Raw genomic sequence first — 24,968 nt, 5'->3', positions numbered from 1 at the left:
GGTCTTTTTGTCTCCATCAGGAACATTTTTATTCACTTTTATTGCAGTTTTTGCCACAAACCCTGGCTAATTTCTGATCTTGGTGGTCAACAAGGCTTGCAAGGACAACCAATGAAAGGTTTCCTCTGTGTTGCCGTGATTTTAGATACAGCTGGTTCCCTTCCCTGGTTGCCCTCCATGAGCTGTCAATCAACAGCGTGCGCAAAACCACACACCACAATTGATCGCAAACAGCTGGCGAACGCAAACACTGTGTGTGACCTGATTGATGAGGATGAATTCATAAACATTTATAAATCCACCGCCTAGATTTTTCCCAGCATGCGAAGATGATGACGTACCACACTCAGATGGAATAAAGACAGATAATGATGGGACCCGATAACGGAATTGTGGGGGATGGGGTTGTTCTGGAGGGTGTTCCAGTGCAGTTTCAATGACTCATGACCAGTTCCTCTCTGTTTGGGGCTCTTACAATTAACTGAAGGGATTGCCCTGCCTCCCTTCTCTTCTCCGGGTGCTGCAGAGTGACTCTTGAAGCTGGTGTTATCCACTGTTTGTTTGGCTATTGTTTAGCTGACAATAGGCCAGATCAACGGCTACAGGCAGCTAACTGATGAAAGCTTTTCATGGCAATAAGTCTCGCTTTTAGCAGACGCTGTGAAACAAGAAGTCAGCCGGAACTGTGGCGTGTGGCGCATGTGTGTAGGGTGGGGCTTATTAAGCAAACATGAATATTCATAGTGGTTTCATCCACCGTTTGTTGTTGTACATTCAAGTTTTGTTATTTATCAACACATTTTGAACAGAAATGTGTAATTTTTAGATATTTGCTTAGTTTAATTTCTACGGACCATAAAAAGAACACATTTACAGGGTGTTGCTGAGTTACTGGGGGCTTTCCCCAAATGTTCTGATGTTTATCTTGGAGTCTGTGTGTAAAATAACCTGTCAGACAAGTTACTCAGACACCACGTAAACACGGTCTCACACAGAAGAGAAAACATCCTCCCTGTGAACAGGATTATGAGTTTTGACTGGGAACACTGCTAACATCTCCTTGAGATGAAGTTGGCCTTAATTGCTTTGATTGAAACTAATTTGTGGGCTCTTTGTTCGAAGAGCATCATTGGCAACACCGTTTGATATGGGGGATGCTTAATTGCGAATGCGTGAAGAAGGGAGTTGCCTATTTGCATATGGTTGAGGATTTTTATTATTTGGGTATTCACGTGAAATTATATTTTCGTTTATGTATAAACAGCAGTGATCTGTTGTAACCCCTGTGCTGAGAGCACAATGAGAAATGAATAGCAGCCTGCGGGTTTGACAGGGAGAGGGGGATGAATGAATGAGTGGTTATGGGTTTGATGCCGTTTATGAGAAGCCAGTGACTATTTGTCATCGTCAGTCTCTCGTTAACCCACCGTCAGATACACACACCTCCCCCCATTGCCTTCTGAAGCACGAGTTGCCCTCAGGATATGGGGCCCGACCCTCACCCACACAATGCAAGCGTGTGTGTATACGCATCACATTATGTATGCAGTGTGCAGTAAAATTGATAATGTTTCTCGGCACAAAGAGCAATTAAAGTTTTGTATAATTATTTCATTAATTTGTGAGTCAAGGTTTGGCCTGAGACCCCATGCAGCAGGGGTCTGTCATCGCTCAACCTGCTGTTTGGGATACTTGCCGTCTCAGCTCACTTTCATACTTTCTTCCCGGTTTCTGTTTCTTGTGTAATTGTTCAAACTTGTTTCTTTATCCCTACATCTAAATATGTATAGTATCTATGAGTATACATATCATTATGTGTACTTAATGTATGGTATGTAAAAAGCAGTTTGTCAAGCAAATAGTATGTGACGTATGTGGGTTTTTGTCCTATCTATTCATTTATTCAAAAAAATCATAAAAAGTGCATAAAGTGAGTACGTCTTGTCTTTTTGTAATTAAAATCCATTTTGATATTTTTTGGAGGGCATAAAGTCAAAGATGTCAGGGTGATTACACCTGACCTGATATCATAATGAAGAAAAAAAAAAAAGCCCTGATTTGTGTTGGCACATTTTAAAAAATTTTTTTTATTGAATGTATATTTTAACAAGCATTCTTATTAATATGTACAAATCCTTTTCTCTGACAAATCAAAATCATGTTGTCTGCCTAACAAAATTGTGTGTTGCAAGCAACATGCAAAACCTGTAGGCCCTCATGACTGTCAATGTCAGTGTTTTAAAATATCCTAGTAAATTTGGATATTAATATAAAATATGAATAAAATGTGACTTTTTATGACAAGGTTATCAACTAATTAATTATATATGTCATAAAAAGAATATGTTTGAACACTTTTGGAAGTGTACTCGCATGTATTCAAGGAATAAGAAAAATACATTAAATTTAAATTTACATTAAAGTGGTTACAGCACTTTTTATAGTAATTTAATTGGAACTTTTCTTGAATTTAAAAAAAAAATGTTTTTCAGTAATGAATAGTGCAAAGCGTAAATTAAAAAAAACTTGGTAAACGTGTTTTAATCTAGATTTTTTGGGAAGAATTTTCCTTTTCTATATAATAGTATTCATCATTCTTATTTATCATTGATCCATGTCTGAATATGCAGTATTCATGTACTTTAGGTGACCTACTACATCTGCTGAGGTTCTCATGTGTCGGACCATAGTCTCCTCACTCCTCCACCTGTATTGTCCTGACAGACGGAAGGTGAAGCCGTCTCTGAGACGAGGACGAGGCGCTCTGTGTTTAAGTGTGCCGTCTGAGGTTGTGTCGGATTGCCATTGTTGCATTTCTTGGAAAACCCCATCTTGTACCCCCACCCCTCACCTCTTCACCTCACTCAAGGAAATGAAAATAAATAAACAGGCATGGATAATGGCACTCTTACAAACAGTCTGCTCCTTCAGTCCCTGGGAGTGTGATTGTTCTTGACAGCAGTGTGTCTGTTCTTGATGATTAATGCCACGGCTGCTCTGCTTTGTTTTAGACCCTGTAGGCATTGTTGTTTTCTGGGCATTAATTTCTTGCCTGTCTAAAATGAAGAAAAGGACACTACATTTTATATCACCACATATTGGTGTAGTTACATATTACACAACTTCATGTTTTTTTAATTTTTATCTCCCTTCATTAGTATCCTCTCCTGCTTATATAGCTTTCATCTTGCCATTAGACACCGCAGGCTGGCACAGAGCAGCGGCGCGGAAATGGCGCCTGGCATCTTGGCCCTGCTTACAGACCTTCCCACCAGCCTCTCAAATTCCTGCCATGACTGTGGTTTGTATTAATGCTCTCATCAACGAGTGATGACACACAGGAACCCATAGGAGTGCATGTAAGCAGTTTATATATTCTCGGGACAGGTGCTTATGGACTTTTGTAATCATTTTGCACAATTTGGACAAACTAGCTGTCAGTTATGACCCTTACACTGTAAAAAATGACAGTGATTTTAACGGTAAAAAACTGTGAAAATGCTACAGTAAAAACCTGTTAAATGGTTAACGTTAAGTTCCCCTAATATATACGGTGGAAAACTGTAATAGACATTTTAGACAATTTTATGGTGAAATACCGTTTTTGGAAGTGAAAAAGAAACTGTAAATTGACGTTCCCAGAATTCCCTGTGTTGCATTTAAAATTGGATGTTTTTTCTTTGAAATAACTGTTTCTTAGTTTTTTCTTATGAGTTATGTATATTAGGGTTGTATGTTACATCTAATGTTGTTAAATTAATGTTTATTGCATATTTCAGTTTAATGAGTCTCACCATGATGGTGTTTAGTGCTTGTGTGAATGACACTGTGCACCTTCTATATATGTTATTATTTAAAAGCTGCTTGTGATGGGCTTTGGTTCATTATGTGATTTTCTCATCACCACCTGCATTTGGTGGTTATCAGTGTATTTCAAAGGTACAAAACAGATTTCAGTACTTCAATAGGTTGGTATATTAACATTATATCAGTTGATGAAATTACAGTATTTAACTGTAAATTTAAGTTAAAACTGTAAAACCTAAAATGTTGTTACCGTATTTATTTACGGTAGAATTCCGGCAACCACAGCTGCCAGTTTTATTTCCGTAAATTGTTCGGAATTTGTTTTGACAGTGTATGGTAAAGTCGATAAATTTAAAAATCTATTGAAATCAATCAGTGAGGAAGGAGAACATTTGCAGTGATGAAAATCTCTCAGATGCGGACTGCCTGTGCTTTTGGAAATCCAGTTCAATGATTTCCTGCTTTGTTTAAAATGGCTGTCTCTTTCTTTTTTTTTTGTCTTCAAAAAGTAATGTTCTGATTTATCTCTGTCAGATGCTTCCTTAGAGCAAATGTTTTTAGTGGCAAGTTGTCTTAAGAAATGTGTTTGGTTCAGGTTTACCTGACCCTAATTAGTTGCCTTTTCTTATTTATGTAAGACATGTTCTCGTCTTGCGAAAAAGGCACAGATATTGATTGATTCAATGTGAAAATGCAACTTCACATGTTGGACTGTTTGTCATTATGGATGATTTCTGTTTCAATTCTGATTTGCCATCACATTCACACGCAACAGACATATTGTGATTTAATTTCAATCCTCAACTGCTGCAAAACACTTAAATAGTATACACTACCATTCCAAAATTTGGGGTCGAAAGTCTTTTGTAGGGCTGCACGATATATCGCATGCGATATTTAATGCGCATCTTGTCAGTAAAGCCGGTTCTGTAATCAGCGGTAATTTCCATCACGTGCGTGATTTTACATGGAGCAGCATTTACTACATGGAGCAGCATTTACTACACAGAGCCGCTGTTCACTGACAAGCTGCGCAAATCCACATTGATAATGAACGTGGATTTGCGCAGCTTGTCAGTGAACAATGGCTCTGTGTAGTAAATGCTGCTCCATGTAAAACCACGCACATGATGGAAATTACCGCTGATTACAGAACCGGCTTTACTGACAAGATGCGCATTAAATATCGCATGCGATATATCGTGCAGCCCTAGTCTTTTGTGTTTACTGAGGCTGCATTTATTTGGTAAAATACAGTAACATCAGTAGTAATGTAAAATATTATTTCAATTTAAAAATGATTTTCCATTAATTTTTTTAAAATATAATTGTAATATGTTTTATACAATATAATCTCATGCAAAGCTTCAGTGTCACTTCATCCTTTAGAAGTCATTCCAATATGCTGATTTTGTGCTCTATGTATCAATTTAACAAACCCTTTATGAAAAGTATTGCTATTATTTTTAATCTTACTGATCCCTAACTTTGCATTGGACAAATGTGTCTTGTTAAATAGAAAACATTGAAGTAGCTAAAGTAGATCTTAATGGAGCACTGTGTTCCACACTTTTCATGATTAAAATTGTAATTGTATTCTTAATTTTTTCAATTAATGGTGCTGCCCGACAAGGGACCAAAACCTCATGGCAACACTCCTGGCACTTTAAATTGACACAGTGATGGAAGCTCATGTGTGTGGTCGGATCCAAAGTCTGCAAGACAACAACACCTCTGTGGAAACAGCACACCGCTGAGTTGGACCGCTATTGTGTGAACCCCAGTGGTGCATCAGACCAGCGGCCGTCTTGTTTTTGAGCTGCAACACCGCGATGGGTTGTTTGGAGGCTGCCAAGTGTCCTTGCTGTCTTTTCTAAACCCGCTTGTGTTTGTTTCCTGACACTGCAGTGGAGCCTATGTACACGATTGTCTGTGTATGTAGTCTGCATTGTTGTGAGCTCCACAAGTGTTGGGTTTGATTATGGACATTTAAAGCTGCTAAACCTTTCATAACACTGCTGTGTCCCATTACGTTTCACATTTTCTTTGTTTTGTCCAGGAAACCCTTTTGATCTTGTTGTGTTAAATAGCACTCCACTTGACAGCTTAATTGCAGTGTGAATTGCAGCATGCAGCGTATGGTTCGATCCCGCTGTAAGGAATGTTATTTCCAGATCGTTCTAGTTACGAGGACATTCCGGCAACTTTTACAGGGCTGACTGGTTTGTTTTGTCTTGTGCATCTTGCTTGCACACTCTCCCATTGTCATTCTGTCACTGCTTCTTGTTTTTTATCCATTGTCTCGCTTTCAGTCAAAACAATGAGGGGTGGAGAAGCGTTTTGCGCGTGCCTCGTTTATCAAGCGCTCATCAGATCTTCTGTAATGATGGCACGCTGACTGTCAGCTGTAATGATATCTTGACTGTAACTATGATAATAGTCTTTCCTGTAAGTACTGGTGCGTTAAATGTGGGTGGCTTTTTCCCCCCTTTAGGTTAGGAGAGAGATGCAGCATTCTTGTGCTGAAGGGCCTAATTAGGACTGAAATTTAATTGTACAAAACTCTGTTGAAGCTCTATGAAAACAACGTATGGACGTATTAAGATCTCTGAGCTCTACTTCACAAGTTACGCTTAAGTATGACTTGTGTGGGTTGAGTTTTGGTCATCTTTTGACAGAAGCATATGTGGGTTTTATTTTGGCAGTGTTTTGTGAGACTGAGATCTGTGTGGTTTGTGTGCAGAAACATGAAACACTTTGAGTAAATTTCCATGTCTGGCTCCAGTCGTTCCCCAAATTTGTAAACAGAAAACAAATTGAATGAATATGTGATCTCAGAGTGGTAAACAGATATGATCACCCAGATGCATGACGGACATGTAACGTCTGAAGTTTTTTTTTAATATCTGATAATTGCTGAAGTTGTTATCATGTATGCAGTGTTATCCTGATATTCTATTACATTACAAAATTTAAATACAACATTTTTTCACATAGTTGTAGTTATTTTCTGTTAAATTAAAAGATCATGAAGAGAGTTAAAATTTCAAAAAGAACACTGAACACACTCTTAAAAATAAAGGTGCTTAAAAGTAGTGGTCGACCGATATATCGCCAAGGCCGATATATATTATATATATATTTTTCATATATCGGCACACTGTAAAAAGTGATAAGTTGACTTAAATTAAAAAAATTGAGGAAACCCATTGCCTTAAAATTAAGTAAATAATAATTTAAAAAAAAAAGTGAAGCTAACTTGACAATTCACTTAAAACAAATTTTTTTAATGATCATTTACTTAAATTTTAAGGCAACGGATTTCCTCAATTTTTTTTAAGTTAAGTCAACTTATCACTTTTTACAGTGCATCGGCCGATAAATTTTTCTGTTTGGCTGATGTTTTTGACGGCTCTGAGAACGGCAGCGCCTGAGCACACAGTGCTCACATTCTCCCTCTAGTTCGCTAATATTTGAAATATTTGTCCTTTGTTTTTCCAAAACGAACGTAAGAAGCATCATTGCCGGCATCTCACGTGAAAAATAATTTCCAGACTGAGAAAATGCATGTGAACTCAAGTCGGAAAGCTCTAATAATTCAAGTCCAAGATGGCTTGAATAACACCGATAAACTATACATTGTTGTAGTCGAGTGTGTATTGTATTTGTTTTATCATTCAAAACGTTTATATCTTGTTTACTCAGTTACATGATCCATAGCAATGCATTTGTCCATATTGGGGATTTCCTGGAGCTTCATGAGTTCCGCTACTTCTGTGACTGGATATGTGGATTTTTTTGTGCGAAGGAGGGCGCCCTCTGACATCCAGTAGGAATAAAAAAGACATCATGTGTTTAGTGCTAATGGCCAATCCAATTATTAATTGGTAATTTTTATTTCTTTTTTTTATTATTTTTTATTATCGTTTTAAAAGTATCGTTTTGGCACCGGTATCGAAAAAAATCCAAACGATACCCAACCCTAGATAGAAGTCTGACTAATAATCAGATAGAACTGTTAAACAAAGGAATTAAAATGTAGCCTATACAAAAAAGTATTATAACGATTATTGTAATATTATTAGTAATAGAAAGGCAAACATTGTTTGCCGTCAGCATTCAGCAAATGCACATTTAAACAAATCTTTGAATGACTAATGAACATTTAATTTCACAAATCTCGCAAACTTAGTTGAGTCCAGTTGTGAGATCTTGTGAAGTGTGCATTTGTATCCTGTATGATCGCGTGTTTTCTGCGAGACGGTGGATCCGTGAGTTTTGAATGCGGACAGGAGGAGAGTTCAGCTTCACTGGAGACAAACTTTAAACTCGTGATTTCAAATTATGCTGAATGAATGAATGAATGAATGAGGTATTTATATAGCGCTTTATTGTGTATTGCAATACACCCAAAGCGCTTTACAATCATGTGGGGGGGGTCTCTCCTCAACCACCACCAGTGTAGCATCCACTTGGATGATGCGACGGCAGCCACAGGACAACGGCGCCAGTGCGCTCACCACACACCAGCTACAGGTGGAGAGGAGAGAGTGTCATAGAGCCAATCAAGTGAATGGAGATTATTGGGAAGCCATGATAGACAAGGGCCAGTGGAGGGAATTTGGCCAGGACACCGGGGTTACACCCCTACTCTTTACGATGAGTGTCATGGAATTTTTAATGACCACAGAGAGTCAGGACCTCGGTTTAACGTCTCATCTGAAAGACGGTGCTTTTTACAGTATAGTTTCCCCGTCACTATACTGGGGCGTTAGGACCCACACAGACTGCAGGGTGAGCACCCCCTGCTGGCCTCACTAACACCTCCTCCAACAGCAACCTAGTTTTCCCAGGAGGTCTCCCATCCAGGTACTGACCAGGCTCAGCCCTGCTTAGCTTCCATGGGCAACCGGTCTTGGGCTGCAGGGTGATATGGCTGTGGCTAATATGCTGTACTTTATGCATTTGCCTACTGTCATATTCATATCATTTTCACTGTGTGCTGTATGTAAAATGAGTGTTACCTTGGCTTTATTTGAAAAAAATATTAAAAAAGGCTCTTCTATGGCATCGTGAAGCACCTTTATTTTTAATAGTGCATTTAAGAAACTAAATGAAAATTTTTAACAAGCACAGAAATAAATAAAAAAACATGAAACATTAAATATTTTAATATTTGAAAATAAATATAAAGTGAAATGGAAGCTCAAATGTGCAGGATTGATGTGTGAAAAGTAACCAGTGAGATTTGTTCTTGCGTGTCACGCAAACATGTTTGAGCTTCTGCTGGAACTAGTGAGGTTCGTTCTGACGTGTCAAGCAAGTCCGTTTATCATATTAGATTTGCATTAGTCAATATTTTTATATTTAAAAAATCTAATTATCTTACAAAGCACTTGTGTCTCAGATGGACTTGCAAGAAACAGCTCAATATGGATTACACTCTTAAAAATAAAGGTGCTTCATCATGCCATAGAAGAACCTTTTTGTCTAAATGGTTCCATAAAGAACCTTTAACATCTGAAGAACCGGTCTGTTTCACAAAAGGTTCTTTGTGGTGAAAGAAGGTTCTTCAGATTATAAAAAGGTAAGAAAGATGTTTTTTTTAAAGAACCTTTGACTGAATGGTTCCTTGTGGAACCAAAAATGGTTTTTCTATGGCATCGCTGTGAAGAACCTTTTGAAGCACCTTTATTTTTAAGAGTGTACTTTTACATTGTCTTTGCAAACTTTCTGAAGCTTGAACATTTTTAAGGAACGGGCTTTCCGTGGAGGGGCTAACATACAGTATATTAGCTTTCATTTAAAAATATCTTAATTTGTGTTTTGAAGATGAACAAATGTCTTATGGTTTTGAAGTAACATGAGAGTAATTGAGGACAGAATTTCTGTTTCTGGGTAAACCCTTTAGGTCATTTTTTAAGGTTTACACAATGAGTGTAAACACTCAACACATTTTGAAGTAGTCCGACATGTTCTGGCTCAACAAATGACGTGAATTTCAGGGTGGGACTACCTGTAATACACCGCTTAGCAGGGAATTGACTAGCTTTTTCAGATAACATAGTAAAGGGAATAACCCCAAGGAGGATTGTAAGAAAACTCTTGGGATACTGTACAGATGCTGAGATCCATCTCGGCAGGTAAGCTTGGATAGTTCCCAAATTCTACTAACATCCTCTTTTTAGGCTGCACAACCAACCTTTCCTCAGTCTGCTGATGTAAGCTGTTAAAATCTGGGTCCTGAGTTTCATTTGTATAAGAGAATTCAGCAAGAATTAATTCTCCACTGCCGCTGGTAACATTTCTATGCCACTTTAATAAGAAAACATCCTTAGAATAAAAACATCAAGAGTACAGAGTCGTGCACATGCAGCGGCACACTAGAGAGATCACTGTCAACGCAACTCTTGCAGAAGTGGAGCCAGTTAATATTTGCATTTAGCATTTGGAAATCAGATAAGCTTAAAATTATTTCCTTGTGTGGTTTGGCATGTTTGTTCTTAGCTGCTTTGGTCCTGAATCAGGTTTTTTGTTAGTGTGTGTGTGTGTGTGTCCTTTGTACCTTTCTTCTAGTGTTCTGTATCGTCTGTTCTCCTTGACAGCGCTGACTCAAAGGTGGCCACAGTATAATAATAGCAGCAGCGAGGGAAAGAAAAAAGCGGAAGGAGAGCTGCGGAAACTGTGCCAGCGGCGCAGGCTGGTGGAGACAGAATTATGGCAATATGGCTGTTTTTCCTTCTCTTTTTCTCCTACAGTGGTGCTGCCATGTTTTCAGCAGACCACATCACATACTCAAAGGGTGGGAAGCCTATATAGAGAATGTAAACACTGCACAGGAAGTGGGAAACGCATTATATTTACGTCGTTCCTTGGATGCATCCCTTTGTTTAACCCCAAGTTTCTACACAAGTACCTTCTATTGCAAACCTACTAAACCTTTGTTGCAGATGTTCATCGCAAAACTCTGTAAAGCACACTCTTAACAGTGACAAAAGTTTGTCAGAATCGTTGTTCGTAATTCAATGGCGATTGGTTCTTTTAATTGGAAGGTGTGAGTATTGAAAGAACTAGAGCATTCTAATTTCTCCCATTCATTGTAACACCAGCAACCCATCTCAGCTATATACTGTCTGTGCAGCCTCCAAAAGGAGATTGTCTATAGATTGTCTAAAAATTGTCTATAGGCGCACAGCTGTATGTATGCTTTGACCCACCAATAGAAATAGAATAAGTAGAGGCAAGTCTGTGGCTTTCATTCTGTGTAACCACATCAGATGTTGGTTTCAGTCAGCGCGTCTTGTTTACTGTGGCTGTACATGAGATATATTTAAAGCATAGATTATGTTGTGTCCCACGATTGTGACTCCTTGGTTTTTCCTAAATGCATTATTGTGTAATGCATATGGGTTCATGATGCAGAATGCTGTTTTTTTTTTTTCCCTTGTTGGTGCAAACACCAGTGAAAATGCACCCTTTGCTGCTAATTCCGCACAGTAATTTATTCATATCATGCAAGTTAAAATGCCTGCACAGAACCAGCCTTAAGTAAATAAAACCAGTGTTAAGCTCATCAACAAAAATTACTGACACATTTTCACGCTTTTTGCATTTGTCAAAGATGAAAAAATGCACCCTGATGATGATAATTAAATTAATTTTAAAACACTATTTTAAACCGTTATCATGCTAGTATTTCAGGATGTTTTCATAAGGACATGAAATGCATTAAAATGAATGAATGTGTACACAATTTTTAAGTAATGTTGAAAAATCTGATAGTTTGGTTTGTTACCGTTGAACACGTTTTTGATATTTTGCATATTATTGGCAACTAATGTTATTTTTCGTTGACTCTTTCATTGAAATGAAATGAACATGATTTGACAAAACAAGACTAAATTTAAAGGATATTTTTGTTATTCAATGGAAAACTGCAAGTCAGTTCACCAAATATTGCATGCATACATAAATTTACTTTCATGACATTTTGGTAATGCACAACAATGCATACCACTTACCGTTGAGTAATACTTTTGTCTTGTGAATGTTGCTTTTTTTTTTTTTTTTAATTAACAGAATTATAAATAATAGATTTGAAAATATGTCTGCAGAATTGTGTGAGATGGCAAAATGAATGTCCCTCTCAGTGCCACCCTATATGTTTGGCACAGGTACAAACACACCTTGTTCGGCTGTTTTGGGAATACTGTGTTGATATGTACGCACTAAAGCCTGGGAGAGAACAGACCATGCTTCGGACAGGCAGAGGCAGCCAGGACACAAAACACATGTTTAACTGTGCTACGCTGGATAATCTATATACCACAACGTGGAAATATCACCCCTGCTTGTTCCATCACTAACTTGCTGTGTCTTTTCTTTTCCAACCCTTTTCCTCTGTGTCATTTTGATGAAGAGCAGACGCATTCTGCTAAACACTCTTATCTCCTGCTGTCTTTGCAGAGGTGACACCCAGAAACTCAGTGTGAGGGTAATAGACTTTCCATTGTCACAGTATGTGTGGATGCATTTAGAGCATGGAGCTTGCATGTTCACCTTATGTAGCTTGTAAAATCTAGGACACAGACTCAGCTTTTCTTCTGCTGTCTCAGCACGTGATGTGTACATGTGTGTAGCAGGTTTATGTTCATTAAGAATGTCTTACTGAGTCAGGAAACTTCTGAAGCCTGGTGCATTGCAGGAGACCATATGGTTGGTACTGGGGAAGTTGAATATAGATAGTTTTAGACAGTCGATTTAAAATTGATGGTCCTTTTGTAGTTCATAAATAATGGCAGAAACATCAGCTAAAATGAATATTCTTGGTTTAATAACATTTAAAATGAAAGTTCTGTTATCATTTACTACTCACATGTCGTTCCAAATCCATAAGACTTAAACTCATCTTCAGAAAATAAATGAAGATGTATTTAATTAATACTCTCCTTTAATTGTTGTCCACTGCAACCAAAATTTTCAAGCTTCATAAGTTCGTAAAAGCCTTCTGAAAAAACACAATGGCTTTGTATGATGAACAGATTTAATTTAGGCTGTTATTCACAGGATTTAAATGGTGATATGAAGCTACAGTATTAACTGGTCTGTTTTACTTTGTCAGGTTGGGCCCATTTACTTCAATTGTTTGTTTGTTTTTTTTCTCCATTTTTTTTATTTATTTTTATTTTTATTTTTTAATCATCAGTATGCCACAAGTGCTGTCAATTAATCTGTTTTCTGCCAAGAATCAGCATTTGAACAGGTTTAGACGTCACGATCATGATCATACTGCCAGAGGGTCCTAGTGTGTCAATGAGAACTGGTTCAATACGTGTGTGGCAGCATATTGATTCAGCCAAAGCAGTGACTTCAGCATGCAGGTCAATGAACTGGTACCACAGCGACCCTGCTGCACTGGGAACACTGGAGAAGATGGAAACTTGAGGCCCATCCTAGGAAAACAGGAAGCAGCTGTAACAACATCCTGTTTCAGAGTGATGTCCAGGGAGCAGTGGCACATGGGTGAGCCATCAGTAGCCCCAGTGCAGCCCAACAGAGGGGCAACAATGCAGTCCAGTGTGTCAGAGAAGTAGCGGGGGGCTGACGGACTGGTTTTTTTCCATTTGCCCTGTTAGGGTCAATGACCAGCAGTCAGTTGACCATAGACACATGATGCAGGGATACAATTATTTGCTGGTTTCTTTGTTAAAGGGTTACGCCACTCCAAAACGAAAATTTTGTCATTAATCAGTTACCCCCATGTTGTTCCAAACCCGTAAAAGCTTCGTTCATCTTCGGAACACAATTTAAGATATTTTGGATGAAAACCGGGAGGCTTGTGACTGTCCCATTGACTGCCAAGTAAATAACACTGTCAAGGCCCAGAAAAGTATGAAAGACATCGTCAAAATAGTCCATCTGCCATCAGTGGTTCAATCTGAATTTTATGAAGTGACGATTAAACAAAAATAACGACTTTATTCAACAATTCGTCACAATTCGTCCATTAAACGCAAACTGCATATGCTGTTCTGTGTCAGCTGCACCACACGGATAAGCGATTAATGACAAAATTTTCATTTTGGGGTGGAGTAACCCTTTAAAGATTAGGGTTGGGAATCGAAAATCAATTCCAATTCCTGTGCGCGCATCCTTTTTTTTTTTTTTGGTGGCGAAAAAGGGGCTATTAAAAATGTATTTGTCTTTGAATCATTTATTCAAGAGGTTCATTCAGAAACACTGATTCTTCCAGTAATGAGACAAATAAATCTTGAGTTAGTCATTGAATCATTCCATTCATAAATTCCATGAGATTTTGTTTTGTTGTCTAATATTTTTTCTCCAGAATTGTGAGAGAACTACAACCTCCATTTTAAAAAAGAAAAAAAAAATCTCAATTTATCCATAATCTTGCAGCACTATTTTGCACTCAAACTCCTCTTAATCGAGTCCAGTTTTTATGTAGCCAGCTGATTTTTGTTCATGGTATTCAGCAGCAATTAAATTTGCAAAAAGAGACACTCAATAAATGTGTTTTGAAGTGTTTGACTATTTTGACCACATTGAAATTTAAACTGGGAATCGATAAGCAGATTCAGAATCGGAATTGGAATTGATAAAATTCAAAAGATACCCAACCCTATTTAAGATGATGGTTGACAGTGGAAATTGGAGAGAAAGAGAATCTTAGTAATTTGAGCTAGTGTGGCGTGTGTCTCTTAGTGTGTGTGTTTTCACAAAAACTGCTGGGAAACGCGGCTTTGTGTTCACGAAGCTATTTTAAGAGCTGCAGTGAATGAGGAGATGAAACATGCTGTTCTCAGTGTCTGGAGGGAACGATGGGGTGAGGTGGGAATGAGATGAGAGAGCTTGAGATGAGGAGTGTAAAGTGACAGTGAAACGGAGGGAGGAGGGTGGTTCTCCAATATCCTCCATCAAATGATCAGAGTGTACAGCAATAAGTCATGTTTCTGGCAGCATTCATAGCTAATTGAATTGAACTGAGGCTCCACAGAACACTGACTCCACATGCACTTACTGTAGCTGCCTCTCACTGTGTTCTTTATAAGAAGCCTTATGTGTGCCTTTTTGTCTGAGGCAGTTTCTCATTTTCAATTCTAATATGGCCCGTCTTGACCTGAACTTGTGTTAGCATTTTACTTTGCAGTTTCATATTGAATCAGACAGATGCAGACTAGTGTTAAGCTCAAAAAGAACACCCTCAACTGTGAGACCGTCTAAGATCTTAAGGGAATAGTTCACCCAAAAATGACAATTCTGTCGTTTATTCATGTCCCTCCAAAACTTGTCTTCTGTGGAAGATCTAAAAATATATTTTTTGAAATATGTTTTTGTCTAGGGATGCCCCGAAATGAAAATTCTTGGCTGAAGCTGAACAAAATGAAACACTGGGCCGAAGGCCGAATTAATTGCATAAATTAAATAGCCAAAATGTGCTTTTTACTGTTTTTTCCCCCCCTGCTTTTCAAATAAAAAATCAATTCCAAAACTATTTAAAAATATTTACTTTTTAACATTCTAGCAGACATTATATCAACAAAGCACAATTTAACTTAAAATTAATAAGTTAGTAAAATAATAATTTTTTGGCCGTTTTTGAAACCCTGTTCGTGAATCAGGCATGTATTTTTTACTGTACAAATAAATGCAGCCTTGCTGAGCAGAAGAGGATACTTTTAAAACAGAATATATTACAGATCCCAATTTGAACACTGTGTGTGAATATAATAAATGTTTTAATAGAGCTGTTGTATAGGGTAATTATTATTTTCATTATTATTGTCTTACTTTTTTATTTTATTCTCCAGAACAACAGTAAAATTACAATACTAACATTTATGGATGTTGTTGGAGTTGTTGCTTTTTTTCAGCTTTTATTTTGGCAGAAACCCGCAGGAAGATCTCAGTGCTTCTTTTTGTTGACAACAGATTTATAAATGATTCTCATTATGAATTTGGGAAGATGTTTGTCACACATCACATTGTCACATGCCTTTAAAAAAATTAATAAAAATGTTACTGAGCAACTGACGAGTAACTGTTTCAGCGCAGATTTTCCTCACGCGTTGGACTTTGAACCCTGGCGGTGCGAGCTCGTGCAGCGCTTTTTGAATACATGCAATCCGTGCGTGTATTTGAAAACATAACATTCTGCAGTTTATTTACAAATCGTTTAAGGCCATTTCATGATTTTAATCATCATACAGTAACCAGCATCAACCACCTCTTCCTCTTCTCATCTGAGACATGAGATGCAGCGCTAAGCAGTCTCTCGCTGTCTGTGTTTCATGCTTGTAATGATTTTTGTGCCTTTCTCGGACAGTTTTAAATACTTCCACACTGCAGACACGTTTGCTGCATTGTGTGCACCTCTATTTGATCATGTCACGTCATTGTTCGGTACATATTATTCTGCCTTTTCGCTTATTCGGCCGAACACCGAAAGAGCTTTTTTTTGCTATATTCGGCCAAACAATTTCGGTTGCCGAACATTCGGTGCATTCCTATTTTTGTCCATACAGTGAGAGTCAATGGATTCCAATGTATTTTATTTTTTTATTAAACTTTTAATATGTTATTGCTAAATTGTATAAATTTCATTATGGTTCATATATTATTTTTGGTTACTAAAATTTATTGTAACCATTATAACTGAATCCAGAAAAAATTTGACACAAAATCTTATATGACTTATGTTTTCACATCATGTTCAGTTGGATGTGTGAATTTGCTTTGTTGACCAACAGACTGCTGCTTGTTTTGAAAGTGAAATGTAGCAAAATTTAGTAGCAAAATTTTGCTGAAATTTAACTTATGTGACTGCACTTAAACATACTTCAAACTATAATCGTTTGTACTCAACAGAAAAAAAGAAATGCATACAGTTTTGGAACGATGTGAGGGCGGGTAAATGGTGGTGCCAGATTCATTAGACTGATTTAAACTGGTAACTCTTGAGACTTTTAAACAATTCATTAAAAGAAGCAGCTCATAAGAGTCATTTACTCATGAAATAGGCTATACTGGTCACACCATATTTTCATTTCCTTTTGTGCAGCTCAAAAGAACAACTCAATGTTTTTGTCAATATTTTGCTATACATTTACTGCAAACTTAAATTCATGCTGGAGCTGATGTGAAAAGCGGTGCAGGGAATGCTGTTAAGCACCCTAATGCATATTGCACATATAAATGGCAAGAGCTTTTGCCAAGCTCCAATCTGACGACCTCTTCCTGTTCTTAATTAGGCCATTTCTTAGACAGAATAAGCTGCAAAATGCATCAGACATTGATGACTGTCAAGACTTCGGCTGTGGATGAATATAGATGAGACCAGATATAATCAAGCAACTCGGATCTCATACCAGACGTCTCATTCAGAGGAATTACACACTCTCACTGTTCTGCAGGAGAGGAAAAGCCACTTCGTGACAGAGAGAGATTTACATCCTGACCGAACGATGATGGATGTCCTTGGGAGTTGTGACTTGCGCCAAGTGCGCCTTTGAGCGCTGTGTAATGGTTAATTGTTGCAAGCTACCCGACACATTCATTATTGCGCTTTGTGTGTTAGTTCCGCTTTCATAAATCCTAATTGAATCTTTGATGGAGCCTCATGGTGTCGATTTTGGACTGGTGTTGGCCTAGTTCTCCAAGTCCCCTCAGGATGCTTACGTTGGGTGTGTGGGATTTTAATGATTTAGGAGACACTCTAAAAGCTGCAAGTTCTTAAAATGAGGGTGAATCCTAAGGACAAAAGCGGAGCAGAATAACCTGCTCTGGATCAGGCCATCACAGACACTGACCCTGGTAACATTATGCAGAATTATTGTAAATTGAGGGACCTCCTGTAAATGTCCAATTTTTTTTCTTGTAATTTCACTATTCTGTTTTTTCCATCACGTCGTCATTTTCTGCCCGACACACAGAGTGGGTGGTGGAAGTGTGCTTCTGTAATCGGTCAGCTCACAGCGAGGGGGTGGAGGGTCCAGGCAGGTCGTGGGAAACTGGCTGCAAAGAATCAACGCTGAAATGAGACTCTTACTCTACATACACACATAAACAAATGCATAAGAGCGTTTAAATAAGACACATGAGCTTCCCATGGGGCACACAGACACCCCTCATTAGCCCACCTGCTGGAATATCTCGGCTGTTCTCCATTCTAAAGTTGATTTTTGTGTCCTCCTAGACTGTCAGTGACTTCAAAGTGACAATATGATTGTCGTATTTGTGAAGTAACTGTGTTTACTACACATTCAAATGCAGATGAGGTTCACTTGCCATAATTATTTCACCTAGAGCCGAGGTATCGGCTTTACAATGAAATTCAATCGATTCAAATTCAATGAAATGATTGACAATGAAATTCAAAGTATGCAACAAAAATATGTTCACATGATCAGGTTTTCTAGTTTTAGTTTTTAGTTTAGTTTTAGCATTTTAGGACAATAAAAAGTTAATTAACTGTATCATTTAAAAAATTGTAATGACATTTTAATGTTAATGTAAAATATACAACGCATCAAAAAATATAGGCTTATTTATTTTTTTTAGGCTACAGAATCTAATTTTAGTTTAGATTGGTTTTGAATTTTCTTTTTTTTTTTTATTAAAGATAATGTTGAATAGTGGTTGAAATATGAGTTTTTCATTGCCTGATGATGATATAGGCTAATTCTAATATATGTGACCCTGGACCACAAAACCAGTCTTAAGTCGCTGGGGTATATTTGTAGCAATAGCCAACAATACATTGAATGGCTCAAAATTATCGATTTTTCTTTTATGCCAAAAAAAATCATTAGGATATTAAGTTAAGATCATGTTCCATGAAGATATTTTGTGAATTTCCTACGTAAATATATCAAAATGTAATTTTTGATTAGTCATATGCATTGCTAAGGACTTAATTTGGACAACTTTAAAGACGATTTTCTCAATATTATTTCTTTTTTTTTTTTTTTGCACCCTCATATTCCAGATTTTCAAATAGTTGTATCTTGGTCAAACATTGTCATGTAAATCTCAATAAAAATTTACCCTCATGACTGGTTTTGTGGTCCATGGTCACATATGCTTAATACAATTCAGTGTCAGTACATGAGATGTCTACAACATGAAAATGCTGACAACAAAATAAATCCTGTTTACCTAAAACACATACTCAAATTTCACAAAAAACTGGAGACAGAAATAGTTTACCATCCATTGACAAAGTCAAGTCACGTTTATATAACACTTTATACTATACAGATTGTTTCAAAGCAGCTTTGCACTTTGTTGTAAAATTCATTAATAATGAAGAAAAAAAAAAAAATCAGCTATACGGAAGATAATTGCGTCTTTGTTTAGCTCAATTCAGTTCAACATTGTTGACAATTCAGTTGAATAGGTGTCAATTGTGCAAATGTGAACGGAAATATGTTCATCTACTTTATAAGCAGCTCTTCAGAAGGCATTTTCTATTCGTATTCAGCTTAAGTCAGTTCAAAGCTGGCAGTAAAATTTGCAACCGAAAAAGAAGGAAAATAAATACTTCTGTTAATTGGCTAAGCAGACATGGTTATCCGGCAGTAGTCTCAAATACTGCATTTACACTTCAGGTCTTGATGCCTAATTATCTGCATTTACACTATTGGTAAAACAATCCAAGGTAGACATACTGACCTGGAAAAGCATCCATATGAGTTGACGTCATTTACCACTGTTGCTTTTTCAATGATGTACGACTCTCATTGACAGGGGAATATATCTGATCTGTCTGCTTACATGGCAGATGCCAGTACATGTATCTTGATTCATATTAGATTTATTTCCACAAATAAATAATGCCTGAATCTAATAATATCGGCATCCATGTGCTTTTTTTCCCCTGCTTACACATTCATAATTGGGACACTTGAACCATGTAATGTAAAGATGATACATTAAGCTGAAATATTAAACACTAAATATTGACAGAATTGCCTTGGCCTAATGCTAGGTCTATCACTCCCTGTAGCTTAGCCATGATTTTTTAAATTTTTTTACTGCAAAAAATCAACTTACACGTTGAAATCGACTGGGTGCTCATCAAAGAAATTTTTTTTCAGTTGTTTGGAACCAGTCATTCAGACATTGAACTCCAGATGTGTATGCTTTCTCATGAGAAGCAGGCTCTGCATTGTCTCTCCTCAGAGTTGCGGATGAAGAGCAAGGATAATGACTGGGTGTTTTAGTTTCATCTTTACTGCCTTCAGTTTTTTATAGATGAAATGTCACACAATATTCATGGTTATTGAGCTCTCTACAAACACACATATCAAGAAACTTTCGTTATTTGTAAGGATTTTCTGCAAGGATACTTTTTTTTTTTTATCCTGCCAGTGTTTGAAATGGAGATTTCTTTTAGAGAATTGTACTAAAGTGTAATAGTAGCTTCAGACTAAAGCTCTTGCTATGTCTTTCATCACTGTTTTTATCGAGGTTGCAGTTTTATAATCAAGCATGCAATCGACATCCATAATGAAAAATAATCCAGCGAGTCTATTTCAATTGAAGAGGTGAAGCAAGACTGACAAGGGCTTTGACTGTAATGGTTCATTACCGATCTGTCACTCCCATCATGTCTCCTGTGATGTTACAGATTGTCATTTTGAATGAGTCGCAGTATCACATACAGCTGTCATAGCTGTGTGCGTTGATTGGTTCCATCTGCGCATGGAACGCCTAATATAGAGAAAAGAGATCAGAGGTCTCAAATAAGTCAGATTTCTCCAAACAATATGATTTATATGTGATTACAGCATCAGTTGTTCAGTCAATCCTTATTTTTTTCTTTAATACCCAGTCTGTTTTCATAAATGCTTTCTATGTGGGTAGCAGATTGTGTTAACCTTCCTCAGATCTCAGACACTGTGGCTTTTTGGGGTCACCCCATGGAATATATGAAGCAACCCCCCCCCAAAGGCTCTTGTTTCCTTTCTATTCTTCATCTGCTAGCCTTTCAAAAAGTGGCAATGGTGGCAGTCCCCAAGGGTTATGCATATATGTTAGCATTAGCGTGTGTTTAGTATGGGTCTCTTGAGAAATTATAGACTGTTGTTATCTGACATCAGTGAGCAGAAGATGGAAGCAAAGCATGCATTTCTTTGTGCATGGAGATGGACACAATAAACAAAGCAGGGTCCCAAAATCTAATAAGTTTCGTACCTAAACAACATTTAAAGTGTTAGTTCATCCAAAAATGAAAATTATCCTGTTATTTACTCACCCTCAAGCCGTCCGTGTTTGCGCTCTGTTTTTGCATTATTGTACATTGTAGCAAATCAGAGTCATATCTATTGATTTCTATAACACAATGATATACGATATACACACATGACTTTCTTCTTTCAGACGAATCCAATCGGAGTTATATAAAAAAATTGTCCTTACTCTTCTAATCTCTATCATTACAGTTAGCTGGTGTTTCTGTGACACAGTCCAAAACACGTAAAATAAAGCGCGTGCATTTTCTCGGATTGGCCATTGTGCTATAGAAATCAATAGATATGACTCTGATTTGCTACAATGTACAACACTGCAAAAACGGAGCGCAAACACAAATATACATTTCATTCTGACCTGAGACGGCTGCCGGTTACTTTAGTTTTGTTGTTTGTTATTTGCTTGCTTCTTTCCTGAGTCTTGAACTTGGTTACATACGTTTTCCTTAAATCATCCTGGCGACCCATTTTTTAAGACCCAGGGTTTGAAAACCACTGCTTTAGAAGATACAAGACAGCTGTCTACATTTGCTCATTTGGCAGGTGCTCTTATTCAGATTGACTTACATTGCATTCAATATAAACATTGTATTTGTTTATCCATTCCCTGAGAATCAAACTTGTGACTTTGGCGTTGCTAACTCCATGCTCTACTGTTATCTAGCATTGTATCTAACATTGATCATCATCAGGCATTTTCTTTGATAATAGAGCATGATCCGACTCTCACCAAATATAAACTTAACTCTTCTGGAGTCAAGGATTTACAGGCTTATGTGCTGGTCTCTTAGATGTCCTCTGAGCGTTTGAGCCCACAGTGCACCTGCAGCCACTATTGTTCTATTGTAATGTGAAATGTGTTGTGCAGCTGAGCGTGGGGGCCGGGCAGGCACTGTGGGCTCTAATTAACACACATTTGATCATTTGCTCTACTGAAAAGACCTAAAATTAACACAAACATGTTTTGTTCTGTACTAGTGTAGTTTTGGAGTTGGGTCCTTTTGAATGTGTCTTTTCCTCTGCTGTTTGTATTGATCAGTGAGCCGCTCATCTAGAACTGTTCTGTAAATAAGACTGAACTTAAGGGCATGACCACATTTATAATGATCTCTCTCTTTCTCTGTTACAGATGCCTTTGTCAACAGTCAGGAGTGGACGCTCAGTCGCTCCGTACCAGAGCTCAAAGTGGTGAGTCCTGTCACTGATGTTTAAAATTTGCCATTTTTATCATAACTATTACAAGATTTTACATTTGCATCATTTAATTACTTAAATTAGTGCTGCATGCTCATGACCTCACAACAAAACAGCTTTGATCAGGCTGTGTCCTCTAAGTTTCTTGTCCTGTGGAGTTCATTTGAAATGAAAAATACATTAATTTTTTACACTCTCGCTACTTTATTTGTTGGTCCACTAATAATATCCATAATGACATTTGTGTCATTTGACAGCGTCATTTCCTCCGTCTCAAATCTTGTTTGATAGCATTCTGTGATGAAATTATTGCATTAAATTACTGACTTGTCATGCTAACGTATATTAAAGGTGCCATAGAATGGAAAACTGTATTTACCTTGGCATAGTTGAATAATAACAGTTCTGTACATGGAAATGGCATACCGTGAGCCTCAAACACCATTGTTTCCTCCTCATGTATATCTCGTGCACGCAAAAGACCACTGAAAAATAGGCGAATCAGAACATAACACCGACTGTGACGTTTCAGTCGGGATCACTAATAGTTACGCCCCCAACATTTGCATATACCCGCCCATGTTCTGTGCCAGCCGAGCCTGCACCTATTGTGAAGAAACAAGTGAGGATAATAGCAAAAATGGCCGATCATGGAAATAAATGTTATGTTCCAGGCTGTGCAGGGGATGTGAAGTGCAGGGATGGGTTGGTGTCTGTATTCAGAAAGGCACGGAAAACAAATAACGCATTCTAATAAAATAACGCAAGCCACTAAAGGGACATGGTTAGCTTCTTGCTAGCGGTAGCCTGTTACATTACTGTACATAAGATTTCACTTACCACATAAACAGAGTAAGGAGAGATGACTGAGGATGATGGCGAATGATTTACAAATCCTGAGCACCACTGACAAACATCTGATCTTGTAAAATGTGTGGTAAGTATTGCCGCTGTAGTTTACACAGAGCACGTGCAAATCTTGAAAGTCAAAGTAAAAAGCGATCGTGCATTCGAAAGCAGTTTCAGTGCCCCGCATATTAATAGCGGCTCCCTGATGCCCGCATTTTATATACAGTATAATTACCCAACGATATAACTGCGAGAGAAAGTACTGAAATGTATATTTTCCCTGTATTTCCTGTTGTGGGCTACTGAAATGAGCCGCACTGGGAAACAGCCAATCAGAGAACAATTTAAAATATTGTATGCATTCTATGGCACCTTTAATGCGTGGATGGAATTTGTTTAATCCAAAATAAGAAATAAATAAATCATATTTTAATATATTTGGCATAATTTAACATACGGTTTGTTTAACAAAAGTGCAGAACTCTTTCTTTAGAATTCTTTAAATGTAATAATTAGTAATAAGGAATTTGATCATTTTAATAATAATTTCATAGTTCTTTGATATCGAATTAACTTTAAAATAGTGCTGCCAAACGATTATTAATCGCATCCAAAATGAAAGTTTTTGTTTACATAATATATGTGTGTACGGTGTATATTTATTTTGTGTATATATAGATACACTCACATACAGTATATATTTTGGAAATTTATATATTTATATTCTTATAGTTTATATTATATATAAATATATCTAATATATAAACACAACATATTTTTCTTAAATATATACATGCATATGTTTGTACTCCAGACTCATTCTTCGCTCTTTTGCGACTAACTTTCTCAGTTGGTCGCACGAGCACAAGATTTGGTCAAATTTATTTTTGTTTTGCTACAACATGGGATTAATCAATGTACGCTGATGAACTTTTATCATAGTTTATAGTTATATGGAAACGAAAGTGGTTAACATTCAACCTGTTCTTTTTCATCAGTAGTATTAATTGTGATTCGAATTTTCTGACTGGGAGTTCCTCTTTTGCTGTGTTATAAGCCGCGAATTCGTGATACGTGATACGTTTTACAAGGAAAGATAATTGTCTGTTTTGCTTACATACATCTATACAGCTTTCGCTTTTAAAGACTAAAATAAAAGATGGATTCATTGTTATTTTTAATTAAAAAGCACAACAACAATAAAACAGCTACTAGCTTACAAAACGTTTATTAACAAAAACGAATAAGAGGCATGGCATACACCACATGCTGTATTATATACCGACAAATAAATTACAGAACGTTTAGCAAACACTGAGGAATCAAGTAAAAAAATAAACAAAAGAGAGCCTCCATAGCATAACATGACGTAAACAGCAAAGACAACAAGCTTTTCAAAATGAAAAAAAGTAAAACTAAAACCCCCACACAAGAATACCAACATGTTCGCCTTCTCTGATTTAAGAAGCGGTCTTTTACTTTACTTTAGCATGAAAACCATCCATCGTTTCCTCAATATTCGCTTCATTTTTGTTGCACAGTTGAAACGAGTAGTTTCGTTATGCTTTCAGTTTCGTTTGCCGTTTTATGTTTCACATATGCAACAGAAATGGCAGCGCTTATGAGTTGAACAACATGGTGGTCACGCCAGTGCGACTGCACACAGATGGAGCTTGCTTCATCCTGTAAAAAAAAAAAATCGTCAAAAAACGGCAGCTGTGGTTGCCGGAATTCTACTGTAAAAAAACAGCAACATTTTAGGTTTTAACTTAAATTTACAGTTAAGTACCGCAATTTCATTAACTGATATAAGGTTAATATACCAACCTATTGAAGTACTGAAATCTG

At 37.2% G+C, this 24,968-nt stretch overlaps 1 protein-coding gene across 4 annotated transcripts in view; it reads left to right on the top strand.

Moving 5' to 3' along the window:
- The window catches only part of agap1 (ArfGAP with GTPase domain, ankyrin repeat and PH domain 1), a 179,676-nt gene that overhangs the window by 66,155 nt on the left and 88,553 nt on the right, over positions 1 to 24,968 (top strand). For all 4 annotated transcript variants that reach the window (XM_058780222.1, XM_058780223.1, XM_058780220.1 and 1 more), the window contains exon 2: positions 22,207 to 22,265. In XM_058780222.1, the coding sequence (XP_058636205.1) occupies positions 22,207 to 22,265 (59 nt within the window). The remainder of the gene's footprint in view (positions 1 to 22,206; positions 22,266 to 24,968) is intronic.

Source organism: Onychostoma macrolepis, chromosome 06 (genome assembly GCF_012432095.1).
Source record: "Onychostoma macrolepis isolate SWU-2019 chromosome 06, ASM1243209v1, whole genome shotgun sequence".
In the NCBI taxonomy this organism is placed as follows: Eukaryota; Metazoa; Chordata; class Actinopteri; order Cypriniformes; family Cyprinidae; genus Onychostoma; species Onychostoma macrolepis.
This window is presented reverse-complemented; position numbering and strand designations above follow the sequence as displayed.